The sequence below is a fragment of the Alexandromys fortis genome, unplaced genomic scaffold (assembly GCF_014885135.2).
Source record: "Alexandromys fortis isolate MF-2015 unplaced genomic scaffold, M_Fortis_MF-2015_v1.1 scaffold_2_1_26212458, whole genome shotgun sequence".
Classification (NCBI taxonomy): Eukaryota; Metazoa; Chordata; class Mammalia; order Rodentia; family Cricetidae; genus Alexandromys; species Alexandromys fortis.
The window spans coordinates 10,562,268-10,582,938 of NW_026067930.1; the positions used below are offsets into that span (position 1 = coordinate 10,562,268).

The 20,671-nt window shown below is 41.4% G+C and overlaps 1 protein-coding gene across 1 annotated transcript in view; it reads left to right on the plus strand.

The window, feature by feature from the left end:
* Adcy8 (adenylate cyclase 8) overlaps window positions 1-20,671 on the plus strand; it is a 202,978-nt gene that overhangs the window by 144,527 nt on the left and 37,780 nt on the right. The window contains exons 8-11 of the mRNA XM_050145415.1: window positions 3,419-3,519; window positions 7,693-7,894; window positions 9,941-10,030; window positions 18,441-18,613. Of these exons, the coding sequence (XP_050001372.1) occupies window positions 3,419-3,519; window positions 7,693-7,894; window positions 9,941-10,030; window positions 18,441-18,613 (566 nt within the window). The remainder of the gene's footprint in view (window positions 1-3,418; window positions 3,520-7,692; window positions 7,895-9,940; window positions 10,031-18,440; window positions 18,614-20,671) is intronic.

Here is a 20,671-nt window from a genome sequence, read left to right on the forward strand (position 1 = left end):
ATCCCCTTTCTTAAAGCTAGCTTTTCCAAAGATGGAGTGAAATTTAAAAAAAAATAGTTTACTTATTCTATAACAAGAAATACCTAGGACTGAGCTAACACTAATTTCTGAGTGATATTATTGAGAACTATTGGTGTTGATAAAAGTTGAACAAAACTAAACATAGCCCACTTCATTGATGAGATTATTATATTGATCACAATGAGGCCCAAAGTGCACAGTTGAACTTTGGAGAGCTATCTGCCCCATTGCTTTCCCTGGAAGAACCATCCACACCATGTGGGGGATGTAAGAGCATAATGAACACTGTTATTTGTATTAGAGGTGGAGAATCCTGGTGAGTAGGATGTTTTCCTTCCTCCTCACTGAGGAATACTTTTAGGACTGTCTCAAGAACAGAGATAGAGAAGGCAAGAGGCACTGTCCATCACATCTGCAACTACTTTCTCTGACCATCCCTCTGGGAGGAAGACTCTGGAATGGATTTTTCTTCCTTGTGACTACATAAATACATAGATTTCTCAGTTTCCTTAGGATGAATCTAGAGCCCATTGACCCTCAGGGCTCGGACTTACTCTAGGGTTAACGTTTCAGTAGATTCCAGGGCCCACATCTCCAGACATGAACAAAATGTTGCACTACTTTCTGATTCGTAGTATCAGACACGTGATACTTCACATGACATGGCTTTGAGCACTTTGTGCACATGAACTCAGCTTGATTTTCCAGCAACCCTTCGGAGTGACTCCTGTCACACCCATTTGCAAGGTGAGATAAACAAAGTCTAGTGGATATGCCCCAAGTTCTGTTGCCAATAAGTGTGGAAGCTAAGGTTCAAAAACAGGTAGTCACGCCCTGGGTTACTTCATACTCACAGCTGAAGTATAGAAAGATAAGTGTGGTCACTTGAGGACAGAACACAGATGAGACAAAGAATGTCTAATTTGGGAAAGCAGGTGCCTATAACAAACCTAATATAGCCAGGCACCCGAGTGTTCAGACCTTCACAAGTCAAAACGAAGCTCAGTGAATCAGCACTCAGTCTTGATACTCTAACATCCTGAGCCAATTAGGAATTTTCTTTTCATAAGCCTTCTCTCCTTGTATTTCAAAGTCACAAAGCATTCCATTCTAAAACCCAGTATTCTATGTTTGATTGACATCAATGGCACAGATTTTTTTTTCTTTTCATGGCTGTGCAAGGAACTGAAACTCAAACATGAAAGTAACAGGATGCTTTAGCATTGCAAACCTTCTATGTCCCCATTTGGCAGAAAAGAGAAATGATCTTCAAAGAAATCAGCTTTGCTCATAGAGAAATACCGATGTGGCTGGAGACAAAAACCAGTCTTCCTACTTGATTCCACCAGCTTCGTATTTGAACAAAATGACAAGCACAAAACTTCCTTCAACTTTAGTTGGGACCAATGATAAATGTGTAACTGTTTAAATGTCATCAGTAAGAAACTTTCAGGAAAGAAGCCATAGGGACAGTTTGATGCCTACTGATATCCCTGATATTCTCCAAGTTAGAAAAGGCCTGCAAATGGGAACCCTAGAGAAGAGTGAAAGCCTAGACTTAGGCACTGGATCATTTAAGCAAAGGGTGTTTATAATCTAGAAGTCCCTAACCAGGTTTAAGACAGAAACTCTGCTTCCCTGACAAAGCAGAGGTGGTTACCTGGTGGTAATCAGCAGATATTTGAGTACATGTGAAAGATATCTAGAACTAGGAAAGTCTGCCATAACTTCAAGAGACTAGCATGCTGATGACAATGATGACGATGATAGTAATAATGATGAAATTACATGATTAAATACACTAAGGATTGGGGGTGATATTTGTAAAATCCCAGTATCGAGTCTCTACAGTCAAATTGGTTACCAGTCAACCAGTAAAAAAATTAGACTGCATCTAGTGAGATATCATAAGGAAGTCAGACATTTATCTTTCTTTGGATTATGTCTTGTAACTAATTCATTTTGGCCTGAATGTGTCACTATGATTGAGTCTGGCCCTAGGCTGCACTATTGACAATTATTAACAAGGTGAACTTTTCAGAAGCTTTATCAGGAGAGAGTGTGGTTTATAGAGATTTTTGGGGAGTTCCTGGATCCCCTCCAGATACCAAGCAGATTGTCAGCAGCTGAACAGAAGCCCCGGTGCTTGAGAATGAGAAAGGCATTTCTCTGCAAAAGCAATGGGTGTACATTCTCTGAGCAGCATGGTCCCTCCCCCGGGTTGCTGACCAGCTACTGGTCATTGCCAAAACCTCAGCCATGACTCTGAGCCATAAGTTTACTGTCGACAACCTAGACAACAAACAGAAGTCAAAATCCTGTAACTGCTATTTCAAACTATTAGTCCGATAAAATGGACTGACGCTGTCATTTCATTGACCTGACTTAAACCTTTATTATCTATTGTGGATGAAGAGCCTAAAGGTTATGAGAGAGACACTGACCAGCTACCTGGGTGAAGTGACCCCAAGGATTACAAAATTGTAGTGGCAGGTTTAGCTGTGTGCCTCCTCCCTCACCCTAAGATAAGAATCCGCATTCTCTGTGATCCACAGCCATGCATTAGACTTTTCTGTCGGTAAGGCAAAGTGAGGGACTTGGCTTCACATGATTCTAATGCCTCTCACAGTTTTAAGCCCTCTGTCCCTCTTTATAAATTATTATTTTGCAGTTTAATGACTCTACAAAAGTTCAGGGAAACGAGGAAAGAGTGAGGCAAATACAAATCTCCAACATTTGACCAGCTTTTAAAGGCAACGATGAAATTACTGAGTACTCTGGGTAATCTAATAATGCTACCACCACTTTCCAGGGCTGCCTAGAATGAACAACAGATGGTATGAGCATATTAGCCCATCGGCCTTGCTTTGTCTTCAGTGAGGCAAGAGGCTACATGAGTGGAAGTCCTGTGAGCTGCTTTAAACTCTCAATTCTGTGACGTTATTCTCAACGGTTCTTATTTAGAAGAAGGTAGAAAGATTCCCTCACAAGGCATTTGTCTATGTCCCCTCGCCTCACAATAAATAGAACACCATTCTTAAATACTTTCGTTTTGATTAGGAGGAAAGTCCACAGGAGATTGAGCTGCGGGGTACATGGCAAGGGCTGTTCTGTTTTGTTAAATGATAAAAACTTTTGGGACAGGAGCTGGATGAACTCATAAGCCCTCACGGGTCCTTTTGCTAGAGAAGGAATATATTGATTCCTGGGATTTCAGAGGAAAATTTGTGGGAGGCCTGGAGATGAAGATTTCAGAAGAGACAGCTTCCTACTGAACATTTTCAAGAAGATATTGCATTGTTGTTTCCCCTTAACCTCAAACTGATACAACTTATCTCCTTTAAAACCCCAACTCTGCTACAAAGTAATTGATTCTACTTTTTTTTCTAAATTGCAGTATTCTCAAATGAGAGATGAAGTTTTCAAGTCAAACTTGGTCTGTGCATTTATCGTTCTTCTGTTCATCACTGCGATTCAAAGTTTGCTTCCTTCTTCAAGGTAAGTATGGAAGGGTTAAGACGGCAGCTGAATTGTCTCTGAGGGATGATGGGCCCTCACCTGGAACCATTCAACTCACCTTTTTGAAGGTTCAGTGTTTAACGGTCCAGGACCAAAACCTATGTGCTCAACAATCCTGGGTCTATTCCTACTGTCTTACTATGCATGATATTCTCTCCACTCTGCCTAGGCAAAAATCTTTCCTAATATTAATTAAGTAGTATCACAAACAGGAATAGTCTGCATCTGTCGTACCATGAGTGCAGAAAGCAATGAAGTATAAGAGGCTCAGTCATTTGTTTGTTTGTCCAGATGAGTCATTCATAGTTGCGTCATCACTTCTAGGTCAGCAAATTTGAAAGTCAACTCTACAAACACTTAGACATTGGCCAGTCACTTACAAACACTTTACAATAATAATAATAATAATAACTCAGGAAAATCTCTGTAACAAACTCCCTATGTAGCTACTCTCAATGTTGTCTTTATAAAGAGAAGAGACTTGAGAGCTCAGAGTGCTGAAATAGGTTTCCCATTTGAAGCATTACAGCCTTAATTCCAACACTGCAGCAGATCTAGTTCCGGAGCGAGGGTTCCTAACAAAGTCTTATACAAGACAAGCCTTATGATGAGGATCTCTTTTGTCTGCTCAGTGGATTTGAGAGACGTCTAGAAAATTGGGAAAACACATTTTAGGTGTGCCTGTGAGAGGGTTTTCTGAGGTGACTGACGTGTGAGATGGTGGACTGAACTAAAAAGACCCGCTCTGAATGTAGCAACACCTTTGAACATGAACTTGAACTTTTCAGGGTCTCTAGGCTGACTTCTATCCAGAACTGCACTGTTGATTCCTATTGTTCTGAGCCATTCATTTACTGAGCAGCTAATGGGTCCCTGGTTTTCCACCCCCAAAAACAGCCACTCAGACTCTAAGTCAATCTAATACATCCCCTATTATAATTATATGTTTTATTCTTTATGGTCTTCTGGAGACAACTGATGGATAAACAAGACTGGAACAATTTGTTACTTTAAAAAAATCCTTCAATCGTTGTTAAAGTCATATTAGAAGACACCAGGGGTCACAAGAACGGGTTATATTGTTGTAAGATGGGGGTGGGGGGGTTAGCCTTAGAATGCCTATTAAGACATTCAATAAAAGCCTAGAAAATTCATACTGCTTTTGCAAAAGACTCAAGGTCGACTTGCAGCATCTATATCAGGCAACTCATAACCACCTGTGACTCTAGCTCCTAGGGTTCTAATGCTAAAACTCTTCTGAACTCCAAGGGTACCTGCACTCATGTGCATATATCTACACACTAACACACATATATTCACATAATTAAAAACAAAATAGATATTTAAAGATATTTTCAACAATGGGAGTAAAAGTGCCCACTTCTCAGGAATGCCACAAGTAAATCGATCTTGTCCATTTGGGGCAGTTCTGGCTTTTTTCTCCTTCCCAAGTCACAAGTTACGTACCTGATGAGCAAGCTAGGAACACCAATCTCTTGGAGTTGCTCCAAGATCAAATGTGACATTGCACTCACAGGCTCTTTGCAGATTTTGAAGTTTCATACAAATGTCATCTTTGGGTATGTTCTGAACTTCTGAATCCTATTGAACCACAGCTGCTGTGGGCTGGTCACACCTCTCAACTGATCTCTGGCTCTCCAGCAAATGTCAGTTGTACTACCACCGCAATCTGTATTTTAAACACAGACTTCAGAGGGTAATTAGAACCCTATGCCTAGAGAGGACTCAGATAGAGCTGTTTGAAAAGTCCCTTGTCATTCTTTTGGAGTCTCGACTTCAGAAATGAAAGGTTTCCTTGTCTCATGTGCAGCATCAAGGCAAAAAAGCAAAGGCAGAAACCCTGGATGTCTGGATGGATCTATAATTAGATGAAATCTGCAATAGGATGCGATGATGTTTATGTGTGCAGAAATAAATGAGCACCGAGGGGATGAAAAAAAAAACTTTCAGAGGAATTTTCCGTGTAGCACCAGCACCCAGCAGTAAAAGCCTGTCTGATACTCAGAACTCTTCTCACATACCTTTAAATACCTTTAATATCCTGAGCTTCATCAGCAAAAGAAAGAGGATCTTTTATTCTAGGGTGAATAGGTTACTCTATTCCCTCAAAGCCTTCTTTAAAATATAAGGCTAAAAATTCTAGTTTTGTAGTATTTTTTAATGATGCTAAGAGGAGTTAGTTAGCTTCTCCAAGTCTAATAGACATATTAGCAAACTCCAAACACTGGCAATGCTAGTTCCTCTACTGCCTTAATCATGTTCTCCCTTGTTCCTACATTACAAAAAAAAATTTAATTCTGCAAAGTCAACCCCAAGTATCTTCTCCTTCTTGGAGCCTCCCTGGGTTCCTATTCTTGCCTTCCAAATGATAGCTCTTTATGACTTGTTATGGATCACTACATAATACTATTTTGTCATTTGCATAGCCATATTCTCCTCTAGGTTAGGATCCCCTAGATGATATGGAAGATACAGTTCTGGTTCTGGTATCTTGCATGAGAAGAAAGCTTATTTAACAAATATATAGCATTATAAACCAGAGAAGCAAAAATAATTACTGGCAACATGCACATATCATTCTTTAAATGTATTAGGAGTAGAATTACATAGCATTGAGGACTTTAAATTCCAGCTTCAACACTTCTCAGCTGAATTACCCATGAGAAACTACCTTCCTGTGAGCTTTAAACACTCGTCTAGAGGGTTTAATGTCTCTTGGTTTTTTTTTTTAGAAATGGAGATTAGGTATCATATAAAAGGGCTCCAGGTGCTGGCACGTAGAGCTCAATCATTATTCTGGCAGAAGGTCAGCAAGAGAGAGTGTTAGTGGAAGCAGTTGTCTAAAGAACTAGCATATGGAAGCTCTTGAAGCAGATCACTGTAGTAGATGACAGTCTCGCCTCATCTACAAAGGCACCCTTTAATAATGGGCAACAGTTTACTGGCTGAGACCTAAGAAAACAAGAGCTACCCGTGTAGATCACAAATAGTCACAAAACAGAGGACAAGGGATCAAGTCCCAGCGAGAGGAGCAAACTTAGTGATGAACTGATTGATAAAGATAGAAAGCGATTAGAGACATCTCCAAAGACAGAATATTACTAATAGATTCCTACATTGATAGAGACACCCTGAAGGTTTTCAATAGATAGAGGCGTCTGTGGGACAAAGGTCTCATGAGATCTTAAATCTCAGAAGGAATGTTAATGACTTAGGAATGAATACTTACTCTTGCCCTAAACTATACTTCTTACTTAGAGAGGCAATGGCTTGTAATATATTCCATGAAAATCATAATAATCATTAACCCAACTGAATACTGAGCTGATTTATGAGTAGGTGAGTAGGTGGAGAGAGAACAAGTCATAAAACCTTCCATGAAGGGGAAAAGGATGTGATGGGTTTTCTCCCACAGCCCGTTGATGAAATACTGCGTATAGTGTAGTGTCTTAGGAGCAGATGCCATATAAAATAGGCTGAGGCTTCGTGGGTAAAGTAACAGTCATTCAAGTGTGACTGAGGACTCAGTTCAGTTCTCCTGGTAAATGCCAGGTAGGAGTGTCAGTTCACTGTAATTCTAGCACCCAGGAAGCAGACACAGAGACTGGTCATTCTCAGAGCAACATGGCTACCTAGAATAGGAGAATAGACAAGGTATGGGTTCTAGTGATTTTTCGACACATGGGTAGAAAGTTACCAAGGAACCCATCTGATGCCACCCTCTGCCTTCCATGTATCCACATACAAACACATATCACACATTTGCACCTACATGCATGTGAATGTGCATACCAAGTTCATGCACACACATGCATTCATGCCTCCTCCCCCAAAAAAGAAGAGAGGCAGAGAGGGAGAGAGAGATGAATGTGCATACCAAATTCATGCACACACATGCATTCATGCCCCCTCCCCCCAAAAAAGAAGAGAGACAGAGAGGGAGAGAGAAAGAGAGATGAAAGACAAAGGGAGAAAGAAGAGAAGAGACAAATCAAGCCAACCATCTCCTATTCCTTCCAGAGGAACGGGACACAGGGTGGGGAAGGCAGAACATGAACAAGGTTGTTAGGGCTGTTTGGTGGGGATGAGCTGACCTGTGCCCACATGACCCACATTCTGTGTTTCCTGCAGGCTGATGCCGATGACCATCCAGTTCTCCATTCTGATCTTGCTGCACTCTGCCTTGGTCCTCATCACCACAGCAGAGGACTATAAGTGTCTGCCCCTTGTCCTCCGCAAAACCTGCTGTTGGATTAATGAAACATATCTGGCCCGGAACGTCATCATCTTCGCTTCCATCCTGATTAATTTCCTGGGAGCAGTCCTAAATATCGTAAGCATCCTCCAAGCCCTTCAGCCCTGTGGTATCTAATGTAGAGTCAGGAACTAAGAGCCTATGGAACCAGCAGCTTCTTATATTGCCCTTCCATGGTACCTTATATTCGTGCACCAGTTCAGTCCCAATCTCGGGGATGAAGGACAAGATAATGGCCCCTGTAGACGTGTGTATTTTACTGTGGGAAAGTTATCTTTAACCCACCAGGGGAGCTTAGTTGTCCCAAAGATCCTTCGCTGGCCTTCAGATTCTATACTGTCAGCGGCCAATAAATTATAATGGTAAATAAAAGTTGTAATTGATTTATTAAGTATCAGGACCTACCTGCTATGTGCCATGCATTGAAGGAAGACCATCACACATTTTTCTTACTTTAACCCCACATAAACCCTATGAGGTAAGTCTCATTTATCCCCACTTTATGGCTGAGGCAACTGAGGCTCAGAGATATGAAATAACTTACTAATAAGGTCTGTCTGACTCCATGACCCGTGCTCAACCTGATGTGCTAAAATGCATCTCTGGGAAGAGGGCAGGATGGGGGAATGAAATCAAAATAGCTGACACTTATTGAGTACCTACTATGTGCAACAGGTGGGTATTATTCTCCATGTTTGATGGATGAGGAAACTGCATTTCGCTTTAGAAAAGTTGAGTCTATGGCTTTCTGAGTTGAGTCTTGTCTATGGCTTTCTGAGGACTCATATTTGATGCGGCACATAGAACTCAGAGGAACACACAACCACCATAATATTCATGGATGCTTTTAATTTGATGGTTCACGTTTCAGTGGTTTTGTTTTTGCTATAGAGTCAGACCAGGAAGGCAACAGGTATTTCTGTATATATACAGTCTGTGTTGTCTATGGCCCAGGCTAGATTAGAGGTGCTTGATCTAACTCTGGTCTTGACCTTGGCATGTGGAGTCAGTCTACTCGAGGCATCGTCTGTGGATAAAAGTATCATTGTGCCCTTTGAGCCATGTGATAATGGACCTGAGCGTTCACTGACACAAGCTTCATACTCTCCCTGTTGTTGTTCGGCATCTGAAGTGGGGGCTTAGATTGCCTCTTGTTTGCTGTATAAGCTCTGTTGCTGACCTTGTTGTAAAAGACTCGAACAAAATAAAGGAAAAGCCATCCTCTATCGGTGTGCTCATCCACTGAATGTTGTATAGAGCAATTTGAAATGGATGGATATGGAGTTTCAGATTTACATGAAGTGAACTGGTACCTAGCATCGCGATTCTTGATGAAGTAGATTTAGAGGGGTGGAGGATTTCGAAAAGACTCCAAAAAGCTGTAGGTGGATAACACTACATCACTGGTGTGGCAGGAAGCTAGGAGACTTTGGAGTCAGATAGACCTGCGTTTGATTCTCAGCTCTATCCGTCACTGGCGTGGTGGCCCTAGACAAGTTACTTTACCTCTCAGAGTTTCAAATTTCTCGGTTGTAAACTGGGGATAAAGTGAGCAGTTACCTCACAAGATGATTGCGGGGCTTTCTGAACTAAGTGTCTGGCACAGAGGAGGTTTTCACCCAATGCATGTGACCCTGGAATGCCAAAAAGCCTTCAGCGGTAACACCAGCCCTAGGAGATGCCCATCACTCCAATGTTAAGAGTCTTTCTAGAAACCGTGTCCCCTTCAGATCCTTTAAGTTCTCCCAGCTTTGTATCTGGAGACAGGCTATCTATCAGTTCACCTCAGACCTCTTCCCCCGTTCTCTAGCTCTCTTCTGTGCCCTACAAACACACTCCAGTGTCCCAAAGTGACAGGGCAAACAGAGCCATCTTAACCCAGTTTCGTGACTGGCTTACAGAAGCCTTTTTCTGAGCCAGTGCTTATTTGTTTAAATAAAAGAGGTGAAAGGAATGGTTGCCTCCCTCCTGGCAGGCAAGCCCCTCTAGGCCCTCCTACCCCTGGCTTTGGCTGAAAGCCAGCAGCGCTAGCACACTGTCCCCCTCCCAACACCCACACTGACTGTTGTTCCTGTGTCTTTTTGTTTTTTTGTTGCTGTTCTTTTATTTTTTTTTAATCCGCAGCTGTGGTGTGATTTTGACAAGTCGATACCCTTGAAGAACCTGACTTTCAATTCCTCAGCTGTGTTTACAGATATCTGCTCCTACCCAGAGGTATTTATTTGCAAGTTCCCAGTGGTGACAGGTGGACATGAACACCTCCACCAGCGCAGGGGCACAAGACTGGCCAAAGGGTCTTAGTGGCTGCTCCAGAACCCGTGTAACTCCTGCCTATTCCTTCTTTCTTTCTTCCTTCCTTCCTTCCTTCCTTCCTTCCTTCCTTCCTTCCTTCCTTCCTTCCTCCCTTTCCGTCTTTTCTTTACCCCATTCTCTCTCTCTCTCTCTCTCTCTCTCTCTCTCTCTCTCTCTCTCTCTCTCCATCCTTGTGCCTGCTCCCTCCTCTGCGTCTTTCCCTTACCCACACTTCACTGTTCCTCTCTCCATTTTTCTTCCTTTCTTCCTTTTTCACCTTCCCCATTATACATTGATGCATTTCTTGTGTCTCTTTCTCTCCTAATCATCTCATCCAAGCTGACCCAGTAGGAGATTGTGTCAGGGTCTCTGTGGTCAAGTAATTGTACTGCTCCCACTGTGATAAAGGGGACAGAGGGAAGGAAGAAGAAGGGGAGGAAGAAAGGAAGGGAAAGAAGAAAAAAGAAGGAAATAAAGAAAATAGGAAAAAGAAAGACAGAAAACTACAGCTAAACCGAAGTCAACATGGTAGGGGCGGTTTCCAGAGAACCACTGGTTCTGACAACATCTCATGAGGATGCCTGCCATCATGTTGCATGTTTAGCCCTCTCTTGACCACAGAGTCATTAATCAATCCATGGGTCTTAGGGTAAGTCTACAAAATCTGTTAGTCTGGACCTGTGTATATTAGAGTAGAAATTCTAGGCCAGAAAAGATGTTAGCTGATAGCTCTTGAAGACCCCATCCAATCCCATATTATGAGGACCAGGGGTAGACCTGATCCTCTAAGAGGTGACAGACTCAGAGAGTTCTCCAACATGTGAGATGAGAAAAGGTTCTCGCTAGTCTCTCTGGGTCTAAGAATAGGACTGAGAACCATTGAATCCTCTGTGTACACCTACGAGCACAGGAGAGGCTGCTGCCGCCACTGTGTTATAATTAATAATACATCTAGTGTTCAGAAAGTAGCCTGCTCAGTCACACTCCTACCTTACTGCTTTGCTTCCTTTCTCACTCCTTTCCTTCCTTTCTTTCTCTTTTAACTCAGTTATAACGGCTTGGTACTGGCGCTTGTTCTATAGATTCCTTACTTTTTGTCCTAGTCCTAGAAGGAGAAGAAACCAGACTTTTCCTGGGGATGTGCAAGGATGGATGGGAATATCACACAGCTTGTTTCCTCCTTAGTGTATAAGATTCTGTGTGATCCTGGCTTCCTAAGAACTTCTTGGTTTGAAGAACACAGGGAGCACCCCAACACTGAGAGTAAAGGAAAGCTAAGATGTGGATAGTCAGTTTGTCTAAGCTGGACTTTACTTTTTCTGGTCTGTTTCCTCATCTATGAAATGGGAAAATGAATACCTTGCTGTCTATTGGCTTAGCAAATACATAGCTCCTAGCATGTGTCTGGCATGAAGCAGGTGTTCATGGTGTACTAACCTGTGTTCCCTGTCTCTCCAAGTCGGCACTCTATACCTGAATACACATGTGAGTTTCACACCTCAGGAACACAGCATTCATGGATTTTTGGGTTTGTTTTTGCTTTTCTTTAGCTCTAAGGTCTGGGTGGGCAAGCTTTGTGATCACACAGTTTTGTCTCTGTGCCTCAAACTAAAGTCAAAGAACTAATTCTCCAGCTGTGATAACAACCACTTGCCTCGACCTAGAGTTTGCCACTTCAATCTGCACATCTGTGTTTCTCTCTAGGCTCCTGTCTGCCAATCTAGAAAAAATTAAACATTCAGAAACTCTGAAGGCTTCATTCAGCTCCCAGATCTCACAAGGGTCTGTCCCCAAGCAAAACATGTCATTTCTCTGAGCCTTGGTTTCCTCTGCTATCAACATGATGTTTGCACATCAGCCTATGAGAAACCATGCCTACCTAGTTGAAAGCGTTCTACCAAATTGGATGATCCGATATAAACACAAAGCAGTTCTATGATGCAAAAAATAACTAAGTTCTAAATTGGAAGCCTGTCACGTACAGGAGAAGAGTAAAGATAAAGGAAATGATGAAAAGAATCCATGTTCCAACTGAGGAAGGGAAAGGCACCAGTTGTTTATAAAATGAATGCAGATCTCATGTGTAACCCAGAGGGTGATCTTCTTCAACCCTGAAAAAAGCCTCATTTCAGAATCAAATCTCTTTACTTCATTTTCCATCTGCTCAAGAAGATCACTGTTTGTAAGAGTGGCCAGGGTTTGCTATGGTCCAGGAGAGCGAGTTTTCCAGTAGAGGTTTGGCTATCTGTGTCCTGCATCCTGGAGTCACGTTTTTGAGTCCATCTACTGTCCACGCCTTTCTTTCCCACATCACACACATTGATGGCTTCATCTTAGGGCACACTAACATACATTCCTTGTACCTAATTTTTTCCAGTGCTTCAAACCACTTCATATTTATACATTTTTAAGAGTAAAAGGTAGATATTGTAATGTTACTGTAAAATTACCTAAAGACCTCAGGACAGAACCTACTGTCTATTTAACAATATTTACTCATCCTTCAGATGAATAACAGGGCAAGATCTCCATTTCCACTTGGGACAAATAGAAACAAACAAACAAACGTAGCCCATGAACTGTATCTTGTAAGACACTGAACACCAAGCAATGAAGACGGTGATTCCCCAGAGGTAGGAAGCAAATGGACTGAGTCCTGAAATGCTGTGAGTTTTATCCAGACCATGCCTCAGGGAGGTGAAGCCAGATGCAACACAGTGACTTTGTGCCTCGAGAATAAGCAAGTGAAGAGTCAGGAGAGGGTAAGGCGGCTTAGAGGTTGCAGAGTGCCCCACCATTGAGAAGAGGATTGCACAGAGAAAGGCTCCGAGCTGCAGAGTGCCCAATCGGCACAAGCACGTAAAACTCAGAGACGGGGAAAAGCATCAGAGTTAATCAGGATCTGCAGCTCACGTGGGCTGAAAACAGCGTGTGACCCTGCACTGACCAAAACACGTCACAGCCCACTGGACACTTGGCAGAGCAGGAGCTAAAGGCTTCGGTGGTGTTAAGTGTCAATTCCTAGATTATATTCTGCTCTGATCCTTCCTTTAAATAAGATGTAAATGTAATTTTTTAAAAAAAAAATGAAACTTTTATACTGTGGTTTTATTTTATCTTAGAACGAATCATGAAAATACTCATAAGAATTTAAAAACATCCAGGATTTGACAAAAATAAAACAATAAAAAAAATAAGATAAAGATTCCTGGAAGAAAAAAATCGCTGTGGCTAGCATTTAATCAATGATGACCAGACATTAAAATGAACTATTATTGATAATGAAGGAAATAATCAATGAATGGAAATTAAGCCAGAACTGGGTGTTTATATATAACTACTAAACAGGCAATAAAATAATTATTATTTTATTTCATATGCTTAAAAAAACTGAAAGATATATGTAGAATCCAAACTGAGCATTTATAAGTAAAAACTACTAAATGTGAGATGAAAACTATACTGGGAGGAAGTTTGTAATATTAGACATTATAGAGAAAAATAAGAGTAAAACTGGTGAAAAGCAATCGACGTGTCCAAAATAAATTACAAGACAAAACAGCCATCAAAGCTATCATTAAGTCCAATTTTAAGCAGCATAACACCTCCATAATTTGAGTCCTCTCCCACAAGAATAAAAAAAGACAAACTACATAATTAATGAGCATTTCTTTCCAATTTTGATGAAAGCTATAGATCAGAATTTTCCTAAACAACACCAGACATAAGAGACATTAAACACACACGCACACAATAATCAGATTGCTCAAAACTAGTAATACAGGAAAAAATAGTAAGTATTAGTGGGCAAATCAAGGTTAAAATCATTTTTATACACCAAAAATAGGTTAAAAAACATTTTATAAAAGGGCAAACATGACTATTTTAATTTAGAATAAATCAAATATAGCATTGCATCACAACATGAAACACACACACAATGCTTCTTTCCTAAGAAAACGCAACCCAGTAGCCAGCTCAGAATATCAGTCCAGGAATCCCACATTCACCAGTGGTGACCCTGAATTATGGCATCTTCACTCCTTGAACAAGCGAGGAGCCCAGGCTGAGGTTCAGTTGGCGCAACTGTATCTTTTGCCTGCTCACCCTTACTGTAGTGCTTGCTGCAAGACCTGGAGTTGTTGGAGACCAAGTTGTGTGTGCATCAATCAGTGTTTGGATTATTCTTCTCAACCATAGTGACTTTTGGAAACTGTCAGCTTGATTTCTTTCCTTCTTTCCCTGTGAGTTTAGAATGACATAGGTTTGGGCAGTACCCAAATGGGCACAGAGAGTTCAGTTTGTCTGACTTGTATGTGTAAATACCCAGTTCCTTCTCCACTTGTGATGGTGTAAAGTTCTCCTTGCTTCTCTTATAAGATGAAAATATTATGTGATGCCAAGATAATTTATGGTATGCTGTGATGGAGTCTTAATATGAATATGGAGCCATCCAAGCTGGAGCACAGTAGGCCCTTAGTTCACATGGTAGGTTCTCAGTTAACAATCATATATTAATGAATACATGCTGTTCTGTCTAAGGAGTTTGTGTAGTGTTGGGTTTGTCAAGTCATGTGAGTCTAAGATTTTCAGAGTTAGAGGAATTTGATTTATTCACGATTTCCCAGGTTAGTTCTAGTATGTATGGCTACACAATTTATGTATTCTATAGTAGAATGATTTGATATAGTTTTAAACGGATTTTTTAACCAGTCTGCTAAAAAGTCTGACACTACAAATGTATTCGGTGAGTGATTGTGCCTAATTGTCCTTGCACTAATGGTCAACAAAATTTAAAGGGAAACCTAACTTTCACACTCACCTTCACAAAGGAGTGACACACACTGGATTCTTTTGGAATGAAAAAAAATCGTTTATACTACTCCAGTACACAGAATTTGAATTCATAGATTCTACAAGGGAAAATCTATGCTGTTGTTGGAATTAGAAAAATGTTAATTATGACCTTATTCATACTCATGACATTAAAAGATCCAGAAGAAATTCGTTGTTTGACAGGACATAGATTGCAAGGGACGTAAGAACTCAATGCAAAACAACTTACTTCATAGTGCATGCTAAAGAAACAGTAACATATACTACAAGAGAAAATAATTCATCAAAGAGCTGGATTGTAACTGTGAAAATATACAGTGTTATTATATATATATATATATATATATATATATATATATATATATATATATATATACAACTTTAGCTCAACTGTCTTCCTGGGGCAAGATAACAAGGGCCCAAGGACTATCTTTTGGCAAACTGAATTCCAGTAACAAGGGATACTGGATCCAGAATCTACCAAGCTACAGAAAACAGAATTTATGAATCCAGACCCAAAGAAAGAGGTTTTGCAATGCTTCACAAAGCCATGATACTTCTGTAGCCCTGTTTTATTTCTTAGTTTCAGCTCCTACCATTCATTCGAGGTAGAAAAGGGACAGAGAATATACTCCTGGGGTTGTTCAGGACCTCATTGTCTTTTATGCTTTCTGTATTAAGGAATTTGAAAAGTCTCAACTTTAAAGCAGAAGTTTGGCTAAACCATGCAAGTCAGTGAGTTGATTCCTTTCCCTGGAATAGAGATGGGAAGAACCTACTAACACAATTTACTGAGACCATAAAAACATAAAATTGCTAATCTACTATGAAAATAATATAATTCCAGGTTTCTAGTTTATCCCTGCTCCATATACCTGGCATTTAGACAATTTTGTCTTCCTATTTGTTGTCCACCCTTCACGACCCAAAATAAACTCACCTCTTCCTGTCCCTCTTTAGCCACGCCTTCTCTCCATGAAATATGCTTGCTTATGCCTCTATGCTCCTGTCACAGTTGGTCACATTCCTACCAAAGTACATTTTTATTGGCGTTTTCATACCTGCCTCATATTTTTTTTTTAACTCTCATTCCCTTTAGGCCCTAGCCTATTCGTATCTATTTCTTCAACCTCCCATCACCTATCCTGATTACAATGAGCATTCACTAAATGGGCACAACATTCTTATCCAACTATTATGCCCCCCCAAAGGTTTTGCTTCAAGGGCACTATTATTTCAATAGATTTTGGTATAGTACATGATTCATAATTTAAGTTGACACAACCAGGCACAGCTATATGCTGCGCTAAAGACAACAACGAAACAAAATCCCTTGGATATATTTTCCTAGCCTATAGCCTGCATTAAAATAGAGCGTCTTGAAGGTTTCTCCGGATGGAGAAAAACTGTGCAGATGGAACTATTTTACATCTGGCCTCTTCACACCTGACTTCCTGTATCAAATCAACATGAGCTATATATATATATAAATCTTGCCCAAGGAAACACCTTAGAGGACAGCTGAAGACAGTTGATCCTTCCATTAGGTACAAGGATTGGTAATTGGGTTTATTAGGAAAAACAGACATGGTTAAAGGAAGCAACAAATGACGGCCTTTAAGGGCAGAGACGGTATCTGATTCTCTTCTGAGCCAGTCTACAGGGAGTTTGTCCTTAATGGGAAGTCATCTGAGACACTGCCTACATATTTGAATCAATATTTGTAAAAAGGGTTGCACAAATGAGTTACTGTTACTCAAGAAATTCATAGCACATCTTCAGTACTCGGAGATTTTAAAAAATTCTTACCTGTCTTCTCATCTGTATAAAAGCTGCCCCTCTGTATAATAGAAGAGAGAAGGCAGTGTGTACATGAAAGAGCTGTAGTGTTATCAAGCCCCTCAGTTTCACTAAAATCACACTCCACTCAACTGGTCATATCTAGATGACCAAGACACCTCTTTATAGCTTCAGGATCATGAGCGGTTTATTTATCTCTACAGTCATTGGTTTCTTAATCTATACAATTGAGAGCTGTGAGTCCCATCCTGAGTACTTTCCTTGACTGCTTCAAGAAACAATACATGTACAGATTTTGAGATCAAAATGGACTTTTGACAATATGAATTTTTACTAATTCCAACTTAAACGAACACTCAGCTTATGTCAGAATAGTTCTGTAAAGAAAATAGCCCAAAGTGTTTCTCAGAGAATATAGAAAGGTTGTTGTGTAGATGCTGGGAGACTGCTCCACTCCTCAAGTTCTTGGGTGATTCTACATTTGCAATTAGAGCGGTGATGCTTGACATAGAGTGGGAGATGCCATGCTTGTCTCTGCAGGGCACAGAGGTTGGGGGTGCTTCCCAGAGGACAGGACACCTGATGTGTGAATAGAAGCAAGGCTTAGTCACCTGGATGAGATTTGAACCCCAGGCCACGGAGGTGTGAGAGAAGGTTTTAGAGAGTGAAGAGAGAGCTAGTACGTGGTAGCCCGTGAGCTCCGCTGTGTGGGAGACAGAAGAATTTGAGGGCCTGGAGAGCAAAGAAAGGATTTCCAGTGAGGAGGAACGTGATCAGGCTGGTGTTCCAGAAATCCCAAGTAGAGAGAGAGAGTGCATATGTGTGTTTAGAGGTGTGAAAGCCTAGCAACAGATTTAGATGGAAACAAGGGAGGCTACTGGCCAGGATGGCTCAGTGGATAAAGGCACTTGCTGATAAGCCTAACGGTCTGAGTTCAAATCCCAGAACCCACTTGTGGAAGGAGAGCCCCGACTCCCACAAGTTGTCTTCTGACTTCCACATGTATGCTGTGGCATTCACACACATACATATAAATAAATGACAATGTGTTGTTAGTATTAGTATTATTTATTATTAAAAAAAACTTTTCCCAAGCTGCTTGTGAGAACTAAAGCAAGAAAAGTAGATAAAGCTGGGTGGGCATGAGATCTGTTCAGAAAATAATGAAGAGCCTGAAAACTGAAATAGCTGACTGAGGGACACGGGAGAAAAGGAGGCATGAAGGGGGAGCCTTCTCATGAGATTCTCATGAGAATCTGGAGATGGGTTGGTGGTTAAGGGTCCTGGCTGCTCTTCCAGAGGGCTGGGCTTCTACTGCCCGCTCACATGCAGCTCAAAACCATCTGTAACTCTAATACCACAGAACAGGACACCATCTTCAGGCTTCCATGGGCACCAGGCATGTATGTAGTACCTAGACCTACATGCAGACAGAGCACATAAAATACTAAAACGATAAAACGTATTTTTACAGCAATAAGGTGAATGATGACGTCACTCACAGAGACAGGGAGCAAGCAGAGACTGGGGGGCAGGAGAGGGGAGAGTTCAATTTGAATTCCAGGAGGCCCCCGACCTCCCATGGGAAATGTTCAACAAAAAAAATCTTCCTAATGAGACCAGGGGGCAGCATGAGCTAACAGAGGGATCCTCGGAGGTCCCTGTGAGTCTGACCACCTGTGCTCTCTGTTTGCAGTACTTCGTCTTCACGGGGGTGTTGGCCATGGTGACCTGTGCCGTTTTTCTCCGGCTGAACTCTGTCTTGAAGCTGGCTGTGCTGCTGATGATGATCGCCATCTATGCCCTGCTGACCGAGACCATCTATGCGGGTCTCTTTCTGAGTTACGACAACCTGAACCACAGCGGAGAGTAAGTACCTGCTACAGTGTTTGTGAACCCAGGTGCCACGAAAATAAAAGCACTGGGCACGTGAGTGCGGTCATTCCTGAAACTGAGGGATTGGCTTGTTGTGAACGCATGTCATTCAGACATTGTCCAGCTTACACGTCTAGGAAAACTCTCTACTTTTCAGCATATGAACTATAGACTAATTACAAAAATTATTTTAAATTTGAACTAAATTGGATGCGGTAGTTTAGATTTCTGCCACACCTGACAATTAACTTTCTCAGCATTAGCACTTATAAAGCCAGTGGGGTTTAATTTTAATTTAGCTACAGCAATATTGATAACATCAGTCACTATATATTGAGCAATAATGATCCTTCACTGCTATTTCTGAAATATATAAAAACGCAGGAAGTACCGGATAATTCCAGATTCCTTAGAGCACAGGGTGTGCAGTAATGCTTAGCTTCTGATACAACTCCAGGACAATGAAAGTCAGAGGAGAGACAAGAGCGGAGAAGAGGGCGGGGACAAATGCAAGAAGGGGTCTGATGATACAGGCAGTGTATGCTGTCAAGAGATGGAACCCCCATGCCTTGGAAGATCCATTCACTCAGCTATTAGGAGTATCAGCAGGGTTGGAGAAAAATTCTTCAGAGTCGAGTAAGGTGGAAGGATGTGTCTTCTGATTCCTTCAGCCCTTTGACCCCACTTCAATCTCTGGATACACTTCTGAGGGTTTCACTTGACCCACTCACAGCCAGTGTATCAGACCAGACTTTGTCCAGGAAATAGTAGGAGGAACTGTTGCACGAATTCTAATTGTTCTTAATAATAAAAACCTGGAGTCAGACACTAGGCAGTGAAAGCTGAGAGATTAGAGAAGCAATGTAGCCAGCCACTAGAGAAATCTTTTACCTCTACCGAATCCTCAGACTGAAGGGGTGATCCTGTCTCTATGAATCCTTAGACTACACCCTCAGACTGCATCCTCAGACTGAATCTGAGCTCTTGTCTCCTCCTGCCTAATATTCCTCTCTCTGCCCAGCCATATCACTTCCTGTCCCCACCTCCCTGGTGCTGGGATTGAAGGTATGAGCCACCACCACCTGATTCTGTTTCTCTTTGAGACTGGATCAATCTTGTATAGCCACGGTGGCTTTGAACTCCCAGAGATCTGTCTGTTTCTGTCTCCTGAGTGGTGGGGTTAAAGGTGTGTACCACCACTGCCTGGCCTCTGTGACTAACTGGTGGTTTAGCTCTGCACTTTGAACTTCAGGCAAGCTTTATTTGTTAGATCACAAACAAATTATCACCACAGGGAGCCAGACTGGTTGGGAGCAAGTGCAGGAAGCACGTGTATCTAGTGAAGCCAGAACAAATTTCTTATAGTCTTAGAGGGTAAAAACCAAGATAATCCAAGAAACCTCCAAAAGTGCCTACACTGCATGTCTATGAGTCAGTCCTGAAAGTAAACAATAACAATCAGCCACATTTGTTTCTGTATTAAAGAAAAAAAAATATGTCAGGTGTCGTTCAAATTCCCTTACCTATTTTTACTCTCCTCTGTCTCCCAAGAAAAATCAACTAATCCACTGAAAACAGGAATTGTTGTTATTGTTGGTTTTCTTTCCATTTTCATGCATGTGTGTTCCCCTGTGTGTGAGAGTGCACATGTGTGTCATACATGCATGTGAAGGAACAGAAGTTGATGTCAGGAACTGTCTGTAGTACAACCAACAGCAATTGTCCTCAATAATTTTTCCGCCTTATTCATTGAGGCAAAGTCTCTCAATAAAACCCAGAGCTCACTGACATGGTTGGTCTTGCTAGCCAGCTTGCAATGGGATCCTTTTCCTTCAGCTTCTGAGGCTGGAATTACAGCAGGCTGCCATGCCTGTTCAGTAATTACGTGGGTTCTGAGGCCCCAGACTCCAGTCCTCATACGCGTATGGCAAACAACTTAACCACAGAGCAATCTCCTCAGTCCAAAACACTGAACTTGTATCCATTACAGTTGTGGCTTCTTCTAATATATGTTTAGCACCTGCATCTAAGAAATCGGATGCTGTTTTTACA